Source organism: Excalfactoria chinensis, chromosome 14 (assembly GCF_039878825.1).
Source record: "Excalfactoria chinensis isolate bCotChi1 chromosome 14, bCotChi1.hap2, whole genome shotgun sequence".
NCBI lineage: Eukaryota > Metazoa > Chordata > Aves > Galliformes > Phasianidae > Excalfactoria > Excalfactoria chinensis.
Window position 1 is genome coordinate 1,763,054 of NC_092838.1, and position 20,544 is coordinate 1,783,597.

Here is a 20,544-nt window from a genome sequence, read left to right on the forward strand (position 1 = left end):
TTCCAAACTCATTTCCCATGGGTGCCTGCTTAGTTTTTCTCACTGTTGTGGTGTGAGGAAGGGGTAGGCAGGGAAAGCAGACAGCAGGGGCTGTTGTGCCTCCTTCCCAAGGGTTAGGAGGAGAGTGTTCTGACCCACAGAGGATCTCCCAAGCACAGGGTCCCCTGCTGCCCCATCACAAAGCCTGGGGACACGTGGTGTGAGCAGCCAACATCTTTCATGGCCGTGGCTTCTGTCCCTGGAGCACTGCGTCGATGCCTGACCTGCCTGGGGACCTGCTGCCCAGCTCTGTCTGTGTGTCCTTCCAACAATCTGTCTAGCTCAGTGATCTGAAAGGGTTGTTGCAGGAAAGCTGGAGGAGGAGGAGGAATGTCTCGTTCAGCCGTGGCTTCCTTTGGAAAGTCTGGAAAAAACTGTGGCATCTTGACGTGCGTGAAGGTCTGACTGGCGAAAGCACATTTTCTTTCCAAAGCTGCTTTGGAGATGTGAATCATGAGAAATTAATGCTCCTGGCAGAATGAAAACCGATTCCCCTGAGACTCAGTGCTGGCAGCAGCTCTGGCGCATCCCTTGGATGGAAAACACAAGCATTGCTCCCAGCCTTGCCGTGCTGCAGCCCAGGGCTCAGGACCTGCCCACCCCCAGCAGTGGCACTGCTGGCACTCGGCACAAGGTAACAGTCCCACTGCATTGTTGGCCCCATGTAACACCCCGAGCTCTCCATCACCTGCCTGGTGTGTGTGGAGGTGACCCACAACCCAACCCAGTGGCTTTTTGCATTGAAGTTGTTGTGGTTTCTGTTTCTATGCTGCAGAGGCAAGGAGCAGTGCCTGTAACTCAATCGATTTCTCTCATGGTGAGCACGAGGCCAACGCTTCTCCCTGCAGTGAAGGGAGCCCCAAGGCTCTCCAGGTGTGACTTCCCATGGAAGGCTGCCTGCCTTTCCTCAGCCAGCCATGCACGGGGAGCTGGCAGCGCAGTGCCTTCTATCAGAGCAAGACCAAGGGCGCTCTGCAGGGAGCCGGGGTGCAACCCAACAGGCTGCTCCTTTTGCAGTATGCTCATTAGTGGCTGTTTAATTACAGAACACAGCGATTAGCCGTTCTGAAACACTAATATGCACACGCATGGTATGCGACGAGCAATTAGTGCTGCTAATATTAGCGGGAGTAGCAGTGGGAGGAACAGAAAAAACACAGCAGCACGGCAGCAGCCACCAGATCTGCTCCTGCAGCCACTGGGGGACCTTCCGTGGTGCCAGCAGCCAGGCTGAGGCTGCAGGTGACCCAAAGAATGTGGGGTGCTGCCCAATGCTTCTCAATGCCACGGTTAATGGTTGCTGCTCCTAAATAAGGTGTTTCTCAGCAGGACGGAGGATTTCCAGCCAGAAGTTCACCTCCTGCCCTACCTGCCATGACAAACATCACTGCAGTTATGTTGCTGTGGGAGGAAGGAAGAGTAAACTGTGAGCTCTTCAGCTTTCCACGCACATCTGCATCCGCTTTGGTGGCTGCTGCATTCCCCCTTCCCACGCCCCACACGCTGCTCTTCTCCCCCAGCTCCAGCACACAGTGCCTGGAGTGGGGCTGAACCCTGCAGAGTGGAGAGGAAAGGAAAGGGGAGGGAAAAGGAAAGGAAAGGGGAGGGAAAAGGAAAGGGAAAGGGAAAAGACAGGGAGAGTGAAAGGAAAAGGAAAGGGAAAGGGAAGAGAAAAGAAAGGGAAAGAGAAACGGAAAAGAATGGGAAAGGAAAGGGAAGGGGAAGGGAAAGGAAAGGGAAAGAGAAAGAAAAGAAGGGGCAGGTGCTGATCTCTGCTCCTTGGGGGTATTGTAGGGCAGGGCCGGGTGCAGGGATGGCAATGTTGCCCAAGAAGGGTTTCCTTGTGTTTTCTTTTTTTTCCTCTCCATTGCTTGCAAACATAGTCTTGTTGTATACAAACACAAAATGCCAAAATATGAGTCAGCCTAATGGCACTTTGGCTTGCAGACAGAAACAAGCCGATAAACGTTAGAGGCGCAGTTTGCAGAGGTGATTTATGGGTGTGTCGGAGGCTCTCAGCAGATCACATCACAGCAGGTAGAACGTGTTCCTGTGCTCCAGGAAACACTTTGGATGCTCCGCTTCCATCGGGGATGGGAACAATCTGGGGGAACCCCTCAGACCCCACTAGTGGCCAGGTGTCCTTTCCCAGCCCCGATGTCCTTCCGGGCATGCAGCGTCTTCCTATAGAGTCAGAATGCATAAAGGTGCACGCTTTAATAGCTGCCAAATCAATGTGGTGGCACGGCGCCCTGATGTGGCACAACAAAAGATCCCATTCACGTGAGGGCAGATGGAAGATGGGCTCAGGAATCTGAACGTCTGCATTTCCCAGCTTTTGGCTGTGGGGTGTTTTTCCAGCACGAAGGATCTCCGTGAGCCCCCGGTGGGACCTTGACACCGTGTCGTTTCTGGTGACAAATGCTATGGTCAGAATATGCCACTCTGTCAACATTTACGCACGTCCTCAGATCTACACGTGTAAATAATCCCATTCAGGTCAGCAAAGCAAACCACACATATAAAGTTAAGCATGTGTGAAAGTGTCTGAAGGACCGAGGCCAAGGATTGCAAAACAGTTGAAACTGTAATCCTCCATTTTCATTCGTCCTAACCTTCTCCAAAAACTTCCACTGTGGGCTTCAAATCCTCCACGTCTCATTGAGCCAAAGGTGATTTTTTTTCTCCCCAGGAAGTCCCAAACCCTTCCAGCTGTTTTCAAGCTGTCGGGCTTCTAAATTGCATTTCTCAGCGAGGACATTCTGCCCTTTTAACTCACATAGCTCAGGCTCTGTTGTGCGACCAAAGCTGCTTAAAGGCAGCCCTTCCTTGCTGCACATTCCGACCCTCAGATCTCTGTCCAGCTGATCCGGCTGCTTTCATTAACAAATGGATGAACTCTCCCACTTATTCAGAAGACTCCCGGAGCTTCCCTTGCCCTGCAGAAGCTCTGCATGGAGGAGACAGGGCAGGACGGAACATCTGGTGAGGACCCAGCACACCTCCACCACCATGAGCCCGGTCCTGGGGTTTGAGCTGGCCGCTTCAAGGAGGGGAAGTGAGAGTCCTAACTATGGGAAATTCTTCATTAAGTGCGTCCATGGCTCGGGGGCTGACCTGACGTGCATTTCTTGCTTGCGTGGCCCAGCTGTGACCATCACCTGCCCGCTCCTCCTGAGTCCTGTCAGTGATTGGACAGTAGAAGCGTGCTCTTTCCAAGCTTATGGAATGTCTGCATGTAGAAATTGTCATAGGAATAAGCATCCCTTGGTGCTGTGGGCAGGCAGAACATGCAGCACTGCCACATAGACCTGTCTGCCCCAGGGGAGCAGAGGACATCATGTGTCACCTGTGTGCCCAGAAGAACACAGCCAGCCCATGAACTCCTGTGCAGAGCTGTGCAGGTGCCCCTCTCCTATCTTTTCTGGGCAAAATAAATATAGAAAATTGCCATGGATCTTTCTCTCTCTCTCTCTTTCTTCCCCCCCCCCCTCCCACCCTCACCATGATTCTGGCACCCACGCCACAGGAGAACAGATTTGCACTTAAAACACACTGCAACATTCAGAGAGTGGAAGGATAAAGCTGCTTTATGAGGAGATGGGAATGCCGCGTTGCTGCCATTCCAGCACAGCTCAGGGACAGCAGCACGCCGTGATTCCCTCAGCCTCAGCAACCTGAGCTCAGAAAAGGGCTCAGTGCACACACAGCAAACGTTGCACTGAGCTTTAAGCTGTGTAATTCCCTGCGGCACTCAGGCCCAGAGCTGGGAGTTTTGGTGGATTTGCAGCAGGTCTTTCTTCAAAAGCCATGCAGCGTGCACAGGAGGATTGCATAAGGCCACAATTGTTCTCTTCCTCACCTCTTTTCAGCTGGATAATCCAAAGCATCAAACACAAGACGTGCTGCAAGTTGCAACCGTGCTGTTGGAGAAGTCAGAAGGTGACAGAATTGAGCTATGCATCGCACTGCAGAAATGGCAACATTTCTTCTCAGATTCTATCATTTCTTCCATAGTAATGCTTCCATGGGGCTCTTGTGGTGTGCTGGAAGTGACTGATGGTGCATCTGCAAGGGAAAACGGGAGCTCAGCCTCTTGAGAAGGGAAAACATGTGAATTAACACTGGGACTATATTTCTCAGTGGCCTGACTTGGAGTCACAGAAACTCCTCCCCAGTGCAGCACATACAGACTGGTTGTACGTGGCTTCTCACTGCCTGCCACCTACTCACAGAAGTCCTGCTGATGACTTTACAGCTTCATAAGTCCACACCCCTTGAATACAAGTGTTGGTCATGTTCACTGCTTTTAGCTATTTTATGGTCATGGCCTGATAGGGAAAGACTTCGCTCTGCTCAGGGCATCTCAGATGGACCCTGTCCTCCTGCCACTGCTCCTCAATGGCCTGGTGCTCTGCTCCGGCCTGGCTGTCCCTTGTCCCCAGCTCTGACCATCCGGAGCAGCTGCAGCCATGCTGGAGGTTGGTGCTGACTGGCCTCCCTGCCTGCCACTTGTCCTCCTGCTGCTTGCTCCTCAGTGCTTCCACCCCGTGCAGCTCCATTCATACCGATCTGAGCTTCCCTGTTGCAAGTAAGAAAACAGTTTTGCTCTGTTTTGTTTTTAAGGATGTCATTCAAGTTCCTCCAGCGAGGAGCTGGAGTTATAAAAAACCATGTTGGATGTGGCTGTGTTTGCAGACAACAGTGGTGCTTCCTGTGCTCGGAAACAGAGCGAGTTTCTATTTCAGGCTTTGCTGACTCAAGGGTGAGGTGCCCGAGCTGATTCAGCAGCTTGGCAAGTCAGGGGAACTTCTCGTTATGAATGGAACGAGCAATAAACTTGAAGTTTGCCTTCTCCTTACAGAAAGGCAGCTTCAGGGGAAGCCACATCCCGGCGGCAGACATCACCAAGTGAGCGGGTCTGCAGTGTGTTCAGCACAGCGCAGGAAAGCATCTCGTCTGGGAGATGAAGCTGTGTCGGTAACGTGGGTAATCTGAGCCCCTTCTGAAGAGGGATGAGAATGCAGAGCAGACACAAAGAACCTGGACACCATGATGAAGCGAGAAGAGTGCATCACTTACTCAGCCTCCTTTGCTCTGCATAAGAAAGATGCCAAAGGTGAGCGCTGCGCTCTGCTTGCATGGCAAAGTGCGATGAGCATCACGGTGAACCTGAATGTAAGAGGGGTGACAGTCATCCAAAACGCTGCCTACTGCTCAGCTGCTCAGCTGTAAGCAGAAGTCAGAGATGTCTGTTTTTCTCCCCATCACCCAGAGGTCGTCGGGGTCCAGAAGAAGCCCAGCACTGATGCTGAGCAGAAGTCTGTTAGAAGGTGAATGCTGCTCTCTGTTAGGGTGGGACAGAAGTGAAGGGGCATCTCTTCCTCTCCCTTGAGCATCACTGTCTCTGCATGGACTGAACAGGTTCTGCCATATTTTCCTTCAGTATTTGTGCTGTTTCCTGAACCAGATGGGATGAATAGTCTCCATCCATGGTGCCCATGCTGCCTTTCTTCCAGGCTGTAAGTTTCCCCGTGCCAGCATACACTAAAACCACAACCTCCTAAAGAGCACTCCTCCTCCCCAGCTACACCACGGCAGGCATTCACACCGGTGTTGTTCTGGCGGCGGCTCCCATCCGTGTTCTGTGCCCCGTGGAGGCGGCTTGTGAAGCCTAAAAAAGCATCATGTGGGCTGCCACGTTTCAGGCCCCCCCCCCCCAGCAGTTCCGCACAGCTCCACCAGATAAGCAGCAAAGTACAATATTATGAATGTCAAACAAAAGCTCATCAGGAGAGCTGACAAAGCTGTGCCTCTGAGAAGGGAAGTCAATCGAGTTCTATAGGCTAAATACATGGATTTAGTGACATGGGCTTAAAAGAAATTCCCTCAGACAGCAGAGGACACCGAGCAATCCTGAAGCTTCCCAAGAGGGGTTGGACCAGCCCGGTGTCTCCTCGGTCCCACTTGATCCCATCTCATCGTCCTCCAAGCCAGTATGTGAGAGCTGGGAAAGAAGAGACAACTTCATTAGCGGAGATCAAAAGCTGCCTCTGAGCAGAGAGTAACCAAAACCTGGGATCATGTGGGTCACTCCGGGTAAAACTTGTGATGTACGCAGATCTTTGATGTGATTCTGTTTATCCTCAGCACACACAAAGTCCTACTTTATGGAGCACAGGGGGAACAAGACACATTTCTGTTGCTTCTGAGTCTCCTCTTCATGTGTGCAGGGTAAACACGCTCGAGCTGCCCCTGCCTTCGTGCACAGTGCACGGTGCAAGCAGGAACCTTCCAGAGGAGGATAATGGAGCTGTGAGGGGTGGGGGGCACCAGTACTATGGGGAGCTGCTCAGGGAATGGGATTGTGCGGTCTGGTTGAGGCTCAGGGGAGCCCTTATCACCTTCTGCACCTCCTGAGAGGAGGCTGTGGTGAGGTGGGGGTCAGCCTTGGCTCCTGGCTAACAGCGATAGGATGGGAAGTTGCAAGCTGAGCCAGGAGAGGTTCAGGTTGGGTGTTAGGAAACGTTCCTTCTCAGACAGAGCAGCGATGTGCTGGCACTGCTGCACAGGGAGTGGTGGGGTGTTCAGCGCTGTGGGGATGTGGCACTGAGGGATGCGGGCAGTGGGCTGGGGTTGGACCTGGGGATCTGAGAGGTGGTCTCCAACATGAATGATTCTACAGCCCTACACTTTGGGTGTTGGATTAAAGCCTGTGTTTCAGTACCAAGATAGCAGTATGGAGGGCTTCAGCTTCTATTCTTTGCACAAGCAATGCTTTGCTTAACAAAGGAACAGAGCGAGGTCACGACTTGGATGGTGCCAGAGGGAAAACTCACGTCTCTACCTGGAAGAAAACTAACCCCGCGTTCTTCTCAATGACCCCCCGAGGCGCTCAGCGACAAGAAGGGCTCTAATGATTTCCTAATTCCCCTCTTCCTGCCCGCACACTTCAGGACTCCTTCACGAAGCCACTGGAAGCGCGTTTGGGAGCATCGACAGCCGCTGCCACGGGGGCTCCGGGAAGGCCGCAGTGGGAACACCCGGTCGGCTCCGCCGGGACGGGACGGCGGCGTCACGGCAGAAACAAAACAACGTTTGGTACCGACGGGGCTCCTCGGTTACGGGCCGCCTCGGCGTCCGAGTGCGTCAGGAGACGGGCACGCGTCCCAGGGGAACACGGCACGTTCCGCGCCGTCACTCGGACCTTTATTAAGGACGAGCGCAGGCTGCGGTCCCGGCGCCGCGCGCTCCCGAGGGTGCGGGGCACGGCCGTGCCGGGAGCGGCGCGGGGCCGTGCGGGACGGGGCGGAGGGCAGCGCCTGGGAGGAAGAGATAGCGCGGCGCGGGGCGCGGCCCCGATAGCGGCGGGCAGGACGGCGGGCGGGCCGTAGGGCTGCGCCGCGCGCCTTCCCCGCCCCGTTAGCTCAGCGCGGCCCCGCGGAGCCCCGCGCGCCGCCCGCAGCCCGTGACAGCCGCCGGCGGAAGGTGGTGTCCGCCCCGCGCCGCGCTCCGCCGCGCCTGAGCGAGCGCCCCCGCCCGCCGCCTCCTCCTCCTCCTCCTCCGGCCCGGCTCCGCTCCGCGGCTCCCGGCGGCGGCCCGGCACCACCCCGCGGGAGGGCAGCGCGGCGGCCCCGCGGCGGCGGAGGGTCCGCCCAGAGGCGCTCGCTCGCCGCCCGCGGCGCCAGGAACGCGGGGCTGCGGGGCCCCGAGGCCCGGCGGCGGGGGGGGCGGCCGGCGGAGTAAGGTGGGCGGGAGGGGTCGGGGGGGGGGGGGGCGGGCGGGAGGACGGGGCCGGCCCGGCCGCGAGGGGGGCGCTGCCCGCACGGCGGCCGTTGGCGCGGGGAGGAACCGGCGGCGGCCGACATGGAGTAGCGCGCCCCTCCCGGCGGGGACCCGGCGGCCCCTCCGCGGCGCTGAGCCGGCCGTCCGTCCCGCCCCGCCCCGGCAGCGGGCGGCGGCGGCGGCCCCGCGGGGCGCCCGGAGGCGTGCGAGGCGGCGGGACTATGCGGGGCTGCCCGCGGCCCCCAGCGCTGCGTGCCGTGCCCGGCCGGCGGCGGAGCCCCGCGGCGCTGCCCGGGGCGGGGAACTGAGCGGCGGCCTCGGCGGCCGTCCGCGATCCCGGCCCCGAAGGATCCGACGCGGAGGAGCTCTTCGGGAGGGACCGACAACATGGCTTCCCCGCCGCACCAGCAGCTGCTGCATCACCACAGCACCGAGGTGAGCTGCGACTCCAGCGGGGACAGCAACAGCGTGACGGTGAGGATCAACCCCCGGCAGCAGCAGGGCTGCTCCTCGGCCAAGCGCTGCAAGTACAGCATCTCGTCCAGCTGCAGCTCCGGGGAGTCGGGGGGCACCCGGCGGGCGGGCGGAGGCGGCGGGCCCGGCCTGCGCCGGCAGAAGAAACTGCCGCAGCTCTTCGAGAGGGCCTCGTCCCGCTGGTGGGACCCCAAGTTCGACTCCACCAACCTGGAGGAGGCGTGCATGGAGCGCTGCTTCCCGCAGACCCAGCGCCGCTTCCGCTACGCCCTCTTCTACATCGGCGTGGCCTGCCTGCTCTGGGGCATCTACTTCGGCGTGCACATGAGGGAGAAGCAGATGGTGTTCATGGTGCCGGCCCTGTGCTTCCTCTTGGTGTGCGTGGCCTTCTTTGCCTTCACGTTCACCAAGGCCTACGCCCGCCGTTACGTGTGGACTTCGCTGACGCTCACGCTCCTGGTGTTCGCCCTGACGCTGGCCCCGCAGTTCCAGGCCCTGGATCCCCTCTCGGGGAGCGGGGATGTGTCCAACAGGACGGTCCCGGCCGCTCCTGCCGACACCTGCCTGTCACAAGTGGGCAGCTTCTCCATGTGCGTCGAAGTGCTCCTGTTGCTCTACACGGTGATGCACTTACCCCTGTATTTAAGCTTGTTCCTGGGACTTTCCTACTCGGTTCTCTTTGAGACCTTTGGTTATCACTTCCGCGATGAGAACTGCTTCGCTCCGCTCGGAGGCGGCGCGGTTTATTGGGAGCTGTTGAGCAAAGCCTTCCTTCACATCTGCATCCACGCCATCGGCATTCATTTATTTATCATGTCCGAAGTCAGGTCCAGAAGCACGTTCCTGAAGGTGGGGCAGTCCATCATGCACGGGAAAGACTTGGAAGTGGAAAAAGCCCTGAAAGAGAGGATGATTCACTCTGTTATGCCCCGAATAATAGCCGATGACTTAATGAAACAGGGCGATGATGAGAGCGAGAACTCCATCAAACGTCATTCCACCTCCAGCCCCAAGAACAGGAAGAAGAAGCCCTCCATCCAAAAAAACCCCATCATATTCCGGCCTTTTAAAATGCAGCAGATAGAGCAGGTGAGCATTCTGTTTGCAGACATCGTTGGCTTCACGAAGATGAGCGCCAATAAATCTGCCCACGCGTTGGTGGGGCTCCTCAACGACCTCTTTGGGCGCTTCGACCGCCTGTGCGAGGACACTAAATGTGAGAAGATCAGCACGCTGGGGGACTGCTACTACTGCGTGGCCGGCTGCCCCGAGCCACGGGCAGACCACGCTTACTGCTGCATCGAGATGGGCTTGGGCATGATCAAAGCCATCGAGCAGTTTTGCCAGGAGAAAAAAGAGATGGTCAACATGAGAGTCGGCGTCCACACCGGGACGGTGCTGTGCGGCATCCTGGGAATGAGGAGGTTCAAGTTCGACGTGTGGTCCAACGACGTCAACTTGGCCAATCTGATGGAGCAGCTGGGGGTGGCTGGGAAAGTCCATATTTCAGAAGCTACTGCGAAATATTTGGACGATCGTTACGAAATGGAGGACGGCAAAGTGACGGAGCGGGTCGGTCAGAGCGTGGTGGCCGACCAGTTAAAAGGTACGTGCTGTTGTTTTGTACTCGGCTCTTATTTTGCCTTTTACAAGGGAGTATCTTTTCCCCAGTGCGTGCTTTGCGCTTGTTGACTTGCAGATTGAACGTGCTGTTCGTGTATCTCGGCGTGCTGGGGATCAGTGGCGCCCAGGGAGCTTTGTAGGGAACGATGTGGTGATGATGTGCATGAAGGAGCTCGTGCCTTTTTTTGGGGGGGTATTCAAAGCTCTCTTTGACTTCCAAACTCCTTTAAGCTACTTGTGAGCCTGTAGCGTTGTCGGGAGGAGAAGGTGAACGCGCTTGCTGTCTGCAAGAGGCTTTTGTTGTGCTGTTGTGTCATCCTTGAATGCAGTAAACAATCTTGTTAATTGACTTGGTGTGCCATACATAGAGCATATGTGTTTGGTGAAATTATGTGCATCTGTGAAAAGTTTGTTGGCACCGAAAGAGTCGGGACTGCGGAGGCACTTGGGAAAGCTGACAGCTGGATTCTCAGAACGGAGCGAGCGCTGGCTGCGAGTTTGGCAGTTTGATAGCGAGTTGTTACGGTTCGGAGTGACGCTGGAAAAAGTTACTGGGGTGGCTCAGAGCTCTGGCAGATGCTGTGCTGTCTGCGGCTCCAAATGAAACTGCACGTTGGAGATCTGGGCAAGACGCTGGGGATCAGCTGGCTCCCCGTGTGGCTGGAGGAAGGGGACGGTGGTCACTTCTCTGCAGAGCGTTGGCTTTCCAATGCAGCTCCCAGCAGAGCTGGTGGCACGGAACTGGCCCAGCTCCCTCTTTGGAGCTGCCTGCCCCCAGGGCCGTGCTGCTGTCTCACGGGGGTGTTTGTCCCCAGTCATAGAAAAGTGAAAAGGAGCATGGAATCTTGTTAGAATCTCATGTGGCAAGCCCTTAAACTGGGCGCGAGTTTGTTCTGTTTATAAACCTACACACTTCTAAAGGGAAAGAATGGAAAATGGCATGTAAGGAACCAAAGGAGTTGCAGGAGAGCGTTGTGGGTGGGGGAAGGAGAGGTTTGGGGCCGTAAATATGGGAAGAGGCCAAAGTGGCTTCAGAAAGGTCAGCAAATGAGGACAGGCAGAGCACCGGGAGCAATGGCAGCACACTCGCCTGGCAGGTGCTGCTTGGGATGTGACACAAAGACTTATTTCTGGGGAACAAGCTGTCTGCATGCAGCACCAGGGCTGAAGTGAGGCTCATGGGGAGGACAAACATCACTGACGCTGGCAGCTGGGAGCCGTGGGGCTGCAGCAGATGTGTGTGCTGGGCTTGAGCTCTGTGCTGGGCTTGAGCTTTCTGTTTGAGTCCTGAAAATACGAATGCAGTGAAGTTCTTTGAAATGGGTTGAGGCTGATGTACCCGTGTGGGAGCGTGCTTCGGAGAAAAAAGGCTCAGCTGTGAGCTCTCTGTCAGCCCAAGCTGAATTTTGCCTTTCTGGTGGAAATAAATAGCATCAACAACAGATTTCTGTACTGATTGTAGAGAAACAACTGCGTGGTGTCTAAACTCCTCCTTCTTCCCTCTGACTTTATGGCTGGATGCAGTGAAGGGCTGGGCTGTGGCAGAGTGAAATTAAGTGTTTTTGCTGAATTTATAACTGTGCTCAGTGCCATTCATCACAGTGACGTGAATGGACTTGTGGAGACTGACGGTACTGCTCTGAAATCCTTGTGTGCGTTTGTCCGTGTTTTCTAGGAGACCACAAGAGCGCTGCACAGAGCAGTGGTACCCCGTGCCAGCAGTGCTGCTTCTTGATCTTTCTCAGACTTCTGTTCTTGGTTGGGTTTCCTGCGAGGAGGCTGCTGTCCCTGTGGTGTGCTGATGCAGGTTGGGCAGCTCTGTTGCCTTGCTGTTTTCCCTGAGCGTTAGTTGATAGCAGCAGCAGAGAAGAGGAAGTTTGTTGTGGATGTTAACGATGTCATGTGTCTTATTCTTTTCAAGTATCAAAGTGCTGTGGAGATAACAGGCATAAGCTTTATTTCCCTACCAACACTTCAATTCTCAGCTTCCTTTCAACCTTTGGTATCTTAATGATATCCTATTTTTTATGTCGTGTGCCTGGCAAATTATCTCTTCATTGCCTGTGCTGCTGTTGCTGCTGGCTGAAGCTGAGCCAGCGTTGCCAAGCCAGTTCTTCTTCAGCAGAATGGGATGCTGAAGGCTCAGGGCTCATGCCGATGTGAGCTTTGCCCTGCATTTTGGGATGTGGTGCAGCAGTGACAGAGGTGCCTTGAGTCACCCTCCTGCTGCTCTGCATGTGCTTGGGAGGATGCAGGACGTAACTCGGTTTCTCTTTCCTGGTGTTGCCTTGGGGGTCGTTGGAGGTTTTTAGGATGCAAGTGTGTTTTCTTCCTCCTTTGGCTGATAAATGATAGGATGCTTCCATGCCTCCTTATTTCAAGCAGCAGGGCTTCTTGCCCCACCAAACCTGCAGAGACAGAGAGCCACTAACGGCCTCACTGTGCTTTCCCATTCCTGTCTGCTCTTGCTTCTGTCTGCACTGCACCTCATCCCCATGGAGGGGATGGGGGCACAGTGGAGCAGTGTTGCTGTGATGTTTTCTCTAGCTAAACCCCAGAGTGCACTTTGTGTCTTTTGCTGTGGCATTTCAGACAATTTGCATTTTCTGTTTTCTAGCTAAGCTTCCCAGCAAATAGATTTATTGAGGGCTATGAGGGTCACATAATACGGGAGACAATGACATTAATGCGTCCCTTCTGGGCTCTGTGGAGTCAGAGATCTCCTTTCAGGGTATAAAAAGTCCTGCTTCTGGAAATGTTGTTGTTGTTGTGCTCTTTGTTGTTCTCATTTCTTCTCGTCTGTTTGCATTTCTCCCTCTTGCTGCTCAGGAGGTCACAGTCACTGTTTGCCAGCCAGCCACGTTCCCAGAAATACCAGGGTCACCAGTGCCTACTTTTGAGCACTCAAAATGCATGAGCATCTTGGGGAAGAATGCTGGCTCTGTTTATGGAGTGTCGTGCAACAGAGCTGTGGTTTCATTTGGGAGGTGTGTTTGTGTGCTGTTAGCCTGGTGCAAGTCACTGTCATTGAAGTTCCCCCCCACACTCGTGGCTGTTGGCCGCTGTGCAGCTCCTTGCCTGGGCTGTCACAAGCTGAGCAGCCAATTTGTCATTTTTACACCACCTGAGCTATTCGCTGCTGTTACTGAGGCAGGAGTTCATGGAATCATTGCAGAACCATAGAATGGTTTGGGTTGGAAGGGACCTTGAGGATCATGTGGTTCCAAGTCTGCTGCTGTAGGGGGCTAGGTGGTTGAATTTGCCCAGAACATTGCCTGATGTAATGAAGGAGCTTCTTCTGAAAGTAAACGTGGTTGTTTTGCTTTGTGCAACTATGCTCATCAGCTTTAATGGCCAGGCAGAAAGATGTGGAAAGGTGAACTTCTCCACGTGCTGAGGGAGGTTTGCTGGGTGGCTCTTTAGCCCAGACAGGTGGAAAAATATCGGTCCGAGAGGACTCAGCTCTCAGCTGGTTTGTTATTTAGGGGAAACTCATCTGTTGGCTGTGGAGGCTCTCAGTTCTGATCATTGATTTCCAACTGCAAGCAGTGAAAAGCCACCTGGAAGTCCTGTCCTTGCATGGGATGCAGCCTGGCTCTGTAGTCATGTCTGCAGAGGCTCTCTTCTCTGTTTCTTTGGCTGCCTGAAATATCGTTGTTGAAGTGCAAACTGATGCGCTGCAGCTAACAAGCCTGAACTCCCTTCTCTCTATTTACTCCACGCAGTCATCAGAGTGTGTGAGGGACTATTCAAATGGAAGGGAACTTTCTATTCTTTAAGTGAAACCCTTCATATTGTGGGTTATCAGGGGGAAAGATTGATGGAAAAGACAAAACACAGCGAAAGGCACATAATTTATGTTCATCTCCTGTCACGATGGATGCGTGATTTGAATAGATTGTTTTAAACTCTTTTTTTTCCCCCCCTGGTTATTTCACAATATGAGCTTCGCTTTTCCCTCAGGCAGGTGGAGGATGTAAGAACTTCCTTCCACCGTTTTAAAGCACCGGTTTCATTGGGATTTCATGGCACTGCAAGTTGCTGGAGTGTCAATTGGGTGAACTAAAACTGTTCTCCCTGCTCTGCAGTGTGTGGCTGGCTGTGCCTCCATCCCTGCTGGCTCTGTAAGGAGAGACAGCAACTCCTGCTTCCGTTGCAGCTGACACTTGAAAATTCCCCGCTATTTTTAGACCGTTTTTGATCTCACTTCTGTCCTTCAAAAAGAAGGAAAATAATAATAATCCCAGCCTTTAAATGTTTAACATCCAGCAGGAGCTTCTCTCCGCTGCCGCATTAACGCCTTGTAGTGGACTCTTACCTACCTACGTGTTACCGCCATGGGACAGCCCTGCAGGAGTCAGTTGGAACTTGCCTTAAGGCTGTGCAGGGTGTGTAAGTGCAGCTGCTTGCTGTAGGACTGCTGAGCCAAGAGCTGTGCTGCCTTCAACCCAGGCTGGCAGCGCTGAATGCATTTTCTCTTTCCTTCTTTCCAAAACTGTTTTAGCCTTACTCAGTCTCCCAGTGTGAGGCTGTAGGGATAAACAGGTTTCTGGGTTCCAAGATGTCTCAGCTGTATTCCTTAGACAAGCATCCCTGGGGTTCAAAGCATCCCTTACAAACTTCTAGGTTTGTATTTGTTCCAGTAACTTAGGTGGGAATTCTTTGCAAACCATGTAAACACCCATAAATGCTACAAGTCTTTATTGCACTGACAGCGCTACCCATTCCTTGTGTTGCACTGCTGAAGGTGTCATCTTCAACCACTGCTCAGGCTGTTGACTTCAGCTTGCTCAATACATTTGGAGATCACGTTATGGGCATGAAACAGCACTGCTGATAAGAAAAGTCCTCACAGTTGGAGCAGGGAAGAGGATCTGGCAGGGTAGCCAAGTTTGCTGGTGTAGTAATGGGATCTTATGCTTGCAGAACCAAAAAAAGGAGGAGAGAAGGCAAGGAAAACCAGTTAATAATCAATACCATCTGGAGTGGAAATGCTAAGTCACGGCCTGAAGCAGTGATGGAGCACCTGGTGGGAAGGCAGGGCCAGCCCAGGGGGGCTCAGGTGCATGCAATGCACTGAGTGACTGGAAGGGCTGGAGCCAGGATCCACCCCTTCCCAGCCCTCATTTAAGGGCTGGCAGTGGAGGTGAGGGTATTTTGCTGGAGATCCCTTCCTACCTGAAGCCTTCCAAGGGTAAGCAGACTTTTTCCACTGTGTCTGTGACCACAGCTGCTGCACTTGGGCTTATCCTCACTTGTTGCAGTTGAGATCTCTGCTATCCCTCTGCATAATACATGCCTAATGCATGAAATAGAGTTAGCAGTTCTCTGTATGTTATATTAGGTATGTTTCCATTCGAGCTCCCTGATAGCTTTTACATGGCTATTCCTGAGTCCGGTTGTTGCAGTTATTTATTTGAACTCCTGTTTAATGGCCACGTGAGGTCTGTCCCATGAGGTATGAGGCATCTTTATCCTCTGACCAACTTGGACTGGAGTGAAACAGGTAGGTCTGTGCCACGGGCCAGTGTTACGGACAGGATATCGTGAGGAAATGCTGCTGCAAGGGCATGACTGCAGGGAGACCAAGTGTGCTGTTAGCTCTGAATTTCCGCTGTTTGGACAACAGGAGCTGGGCAGGAGGGGAGTGCTTCGAGGAAGTCAGTGCAGAAGGAGCAGCCACAGCTTCCAGGAGGGGGAACCTTGCTGAGAGTCATTCTGCTAGCAGCTCTCAGGCCTTGGCCTGGGACTTTGGTGGCTTTTCCCATCTATCCCTAGGTTTTAGACCTTGGTTCTTACTTAATAATGTTATGTAAAAGGCTTTTGCTTGTTTTGCTTTCAGTCTCACTTCTTGGGACTCACGTCACTCCTGTGATACGTTATGAAACAGATTTTATCACGTATGTACATGTAGGATCCTAATGAGACAATATGAATAATATTTGATGTTTGACTTGCTGCTTGGCACCAACTGGAAGCGGAGAGCTTCCTTTAAAATACCACATGAGGATGAGAAAGTGTATTAATAGTCATTTCATAATCCCACTAAAGCATTTAAGAGGAGCACACACCACGCCTCACCCCGCTCTCTGGAATCCATAGCGATGGCTAATTGAATTTTTCTGCTGAGGATGTGAAGTGAACGTGTACGTCTTTGGTTATGAAACATCACAGTGCTGGAATCTGCCATGGGCACGGAGCTGTAAACAGAAGGCCTGCAGTTGCTGCTGAAGTCATGTGCACCCACCTCTGCAGGGAACTTTGCTCACGCTTCGGTATTTCGTGGTAGCTTTTCCCAGAGGAGTTAAAAAATCTTTGTTGTGTGAGATGGCTGTGAGTTCTGGCTGGCATGTATACGGGGGGTGTTTCAGTACGTGCCTCCTTAGGGTGTTTCTTGCCTGGTGTTTCTGAGAATGCTCTGTGAGCTGAATCTCACAGCTGGATCCTTCCAAGGGCGGTGAGGAGGTTTGGGTGCCCGCGGCCTCAGCGCCTTCCAGAAGTCGTGGTGGGAATCCTTGTCTGGAGAGCTGTTTTGTTACACAGGGGAGGCTTCCCTTCTGCAGCTTACTGTCTGAAAGCCTTGAAGTCTCATTCCACTGGCTGCACACGACCTCCAAACCGAAGCAAACAGGAATATGTCATCTAGAAATCCCTCCTCTCAAAATGATGATGCAAAACCTGTCTGCCTTTTATTTACTGTTTTTCATGAAATAGCAAGAAACAACCAAAACACAACACTCAGCTTTGGTCCTCACTTAAACACATAGCCGTGTTAGTGTATGTGTGCTGGCTTGCCGGGAATCTCTCCAGTTTTGGTTTCAGTTTCTGTGATAACTTGGCACCCCATCACTTTTCTTCTCCTATCTTAAGGCTTTATGTTGCTGCCTGTCATTGGGGCTCTAGGTGTCGTCCACCTCAATAGTCAGATTTTCAATGTGCTGCCTGGGGGTCGGTCTGTCTGACGAAGAAAAAGCTACAGCAACGTTTAGTTTGGGGGTTTTTGAGTCTATTCCCTGTTTTGTGTGGTAGATCAATACAAACATTGTCCTTTTTGTGCTAGATGGGTATCTCTTGGAAGAGAAGCTTTTTTGTTGTTGGGATTTCCTTTAGGAAAAGCCTAGATTAAGCAAATGGCCTTTGAACTTCATGGCTGGACCTCCTTCACCCCACTGAGCTCCACACTTAGCTGGCAGTGTAGGTCCATGGAGGCGATGACTTGAAGTTTCTGAGCTGGCTGGGACCTTGTAGAGATCTCCTGTGCTCAGTGTCAGTGTCATGGGAGATGTATCTGTATCTGAGGTTTCAAGGGGTGACGGAGTTGGAAATAGTTTTAGAATGTAGAAGGTATTTCAGGATATATTTGCTTGTTAGGTTTCTGCGCTTAATGCTCTTCCCTACAGTGCTGTATTTATAAGCACTTCGGTAAGCTGTATTGCATATATATTTGGGGACTGTGATTTGACTTGTATGAGCCTAATATTGGTTTGAGTATGAAGAAATTTGTTACAATACAGGCAGTGAGGCACAGGCTGCCTGAGAGGCTGCGATGCTCCATCCCTTCCAGACCCCATATTTCAAGCTGTCTTGAAAGAAAATGATTCAATGTATACAGAACGCGGATACTTTTATAGCTGAACCATAACAAACAGAGGATGAAATGTTACTGTAGCATTTCCCCTTTCTCTTGTCCGGGGATACAAATCAGCTGCAGAAGCAGAGCGTGTGACCTGGGAATACTGCGGTGCACTGAATACTGCTGGGGGAAGGAGGGATGCCCTGGTGGGGCTGGGGCATGGGCTCGCTTTGGGGGCTGTCTGGAGGCTCTGCATACTTCCTTCCCCATCTGCAGCTGTGCAGCCTAGCCCTGGAAAACAGCTGCCAGCCCTTCATTGCAGCGGGTTAGTTCCTGATGTGCCTGCTCAATAATCTGCCCGTGGAGGAATGTCAGCTCTCATCGAACCCCGGCTACAGCTGCAGCCAGGGTTTGGTTGGCTGTGCTCTGTGCAGCTCTTTCCTGCTCCAACAAAGCTGCTGCAGCACTTTGCTTCAGTGCCCCTGGTGCACTGCTATGTCACTTGTTGGTGGGAGGCTGATCAGACTCAGCCCAGAAGTGTCACAGTGAAATGCCACAAACCCAAACTGCAGTTCCTGCTGTGCACTCTGCACTGCAGCTCTCACAGCAGGTTCAAATCCCATTGCCTCTATGGGTGCCCACATTCCAAATGTGTTTGGGGTGGAGGAGACCATATACCAGGCAGGAGCTCGGGGCCTAGCTGGGAGCTGTGCAGGCAGTGAGCTGCACCCTGTGCTCCATCCTGCCTGCCCCTTGCTATGGTAGCAGTGATGCCCAGCTCTTGCTGCAGCACTCTGCTTGTCACTCTGCTCTGTTCTCGTGGTGGGAACCCAGTGTTCCACCTCTGGAATGGAGAAGTTGCTGTCAGCGCTGTTTTCCATAGTGGGTTTTTTCCTTTAATACAAAACGTAATGATTTATCCCTCCTACTGCAGCGTTACAGCAGTTCTGGAAAGGAGAGGGCTATTAAGTGACATTTATTTGGGAGGAAGGAAGTGATTCTTTAATGGCCTAACATTTTCTGCTGCGTTTGGGGCGATTCACGACATTTCCTGGAACAGAACTGAGCGTTTTGGATGCTGGGGACAGAAAGAGCAAACTGCAGCAACGCAGCTGAGATGCTTCCCACTGCTCTTTCAGCAGCCTCTCCCCCAAGGTACATTCCGAGACCTTTAAAACTCAGCAGAGCCTCCTCTTGACCCATGCGTGGAGGGATGGATTGGGTCAGTTCATTTACCCTGCTTCTATTGGGCTGTTTTGGACACAGGTTCTGCTCAGCGTGGGGGTGGTGCTGGTCCTGCCTTCTGTGGCCAGGTGCTGGGAGTCCTCATGGGAGCATTTCCCTTCTGGGTGCCCGGTCACTGCCTGCCTTTCCCAGGGAGCTGCTGTTCACTGTGTGCTCTGGGAACGGACCCTGCTCATGTCTGTTGCCTCCCCCCCACCTGACAGCTGTTGGAAGGAGTTATTTTCAGGCTGGAACGTAGACCTTGGAGGAGCACCAGGCTCCTTTGTAAACAAACCCAGCAGTTCTCCCCTATTGCAAATGACTGCATATTTCTTTTTTACGTCTTATTGCAGCTGATCTGATGGAACTGTTGCAGCTTATTGCCCCCTTTTTATGTACTTTCATGTTCTTTGCTGTTTGTTTGCTAGTAATTCAAAAGGGTAAACCGCTGGATAGGGGGGAGAATAGGACTCAGTGGTGTGAGCCCTAACAGCATCTCAGTGCCATTTGCTGATGGGAGGTGTGTGGTGACATGGAGAAGGCAGGATTTTCAGATATTATAATATAAATCATTACAAATGGCTTCTTGCTATAGAAATAAGAGCTATGTTACTTTCGACCCATTTCTCACATACCTCCCAAGGCCCCATAGATCACCATGGCAGCTTCTCTGAAAATATTGTGGCTTGTTTAGATAAATGCTTACTGTTTGTTTTCTTTGTTCTCCTGCAACCAAAGATAAGCCCCGTAGGCATTATAGCAGCAAAATATGCTAACGGGACGGAAGCTGCAAAGGGGAAATAGTTATTCCTAGGTTTTCTTTTGTATCTGTAATTACCCATTAGATTTTATCTTCGGGGATGTAGAGGAGCGAGTTGCTCTGTGCCGTAGGTGATGGGGGGGAGATGGGGAAGGGTGAGTCGGAGGGATGCTGAGATCTGCAATCAGCCAACCAGGACTGCTTCAGGGGGTTCTTGTGTGGTCCTCAGTGATATTGGTGGAGGTGCTTTGGGTGCAAAGCCCAAAAACTCAGCAGCAGGGAAAGCGGATCCTCTCTGACCTTATGCCAGTGTTGGTGTCGCGAAACGTTCTCAAATATTTTCTCTTCTCTTTTTTAGTTTATCCTTATCTGGTGGTGTGATTGTATAGGCTTGCTCATTGATAAGTGTACAGCAAAGATTAAGAGAATAAACTTGATTGAGACAAAGTTGGCAAGCAGTGGAAGCTGTGTGTGTGAATAGGAGAGTGTTCTCCAGGGTTGATGAGCCTAAGCGTTTTGCTGGCAGTAGGTTAGATGTAATGCCTCTGAGCTGTGGGGCTGAACATCAGCTACCTGAGTTACCTTTGTGTCAGCCATTCTTTCCTTGCAGGGAAATGAAATGTTGTGAGTGAGGAGGTGCAGGTGTGTGAGCTTTGTGCTGCTGATGTGATGCAGGTGGTGCTCAGTGGCTGCCTGGATTTTGGCCTCCCTCCTTCATGTGGGTTAGGATTGTGAGGTTACTTCTGCTTTCCAATCGCCAGTTGGAAAAAGCGTTTTAGCTTTAATAAAGTCTTAGAAACTTATTTCCTTGCATGCCTCCAGCATCTTCACTTTCCCAGTGCCTCTTCCCTTCCTTCCAGCCTTTCCTTCCAGGTTTCCGCTCTGAGGCTGGAGATGGAAGGCACAAAAAGGGCCGGTGCAGTGCCTGGGATGGCTGGAGGAGCAAGTGAGGTAATGGGAGCGGGCAGCTGGAAGGGGAATGGAAGCTGTGCAGCAGAGCCTGCGGGTGGCTGTTCCCTCCTTGCAGTGCTGCAGCCACTCCATGCTTCAGGATGGGAGACCTGAG

The 20,544-nt window shown here is 52.8% G+C and overlaps 1 protein-coding gene across 2 annotated transcripts in view; it reads left to right on the top strand.

Annotated features, from left to right (window-relative positions):
* Positions 1 to 7,999: 7,999 nt before the first annotated feature.
* Positions 8,000 to 20,544, top strand: part of ADCY9 (adenylate cyclase 9) — a 51,822-nt gene continuing 39,277 nt past the window's right edge. Inside the window, exon 1 of one of the 2 annotated variants that reach the window (XM_072349024.1) lies at positions 8,000 to 9,904. In XM_072349024.1, coding sequence (XP_072205125.1) covers positions 8,212 to 9,904 — 1,693 coding nt within the window. In that variant the 5' untranslated portion in view covers positions 8,000 to 8,211. The remainder of the gene's footprint in view (positions 9,905 to 20,544) is intronic. The other variant, XM_072349023.1, reaches the window with a different exon arrangement.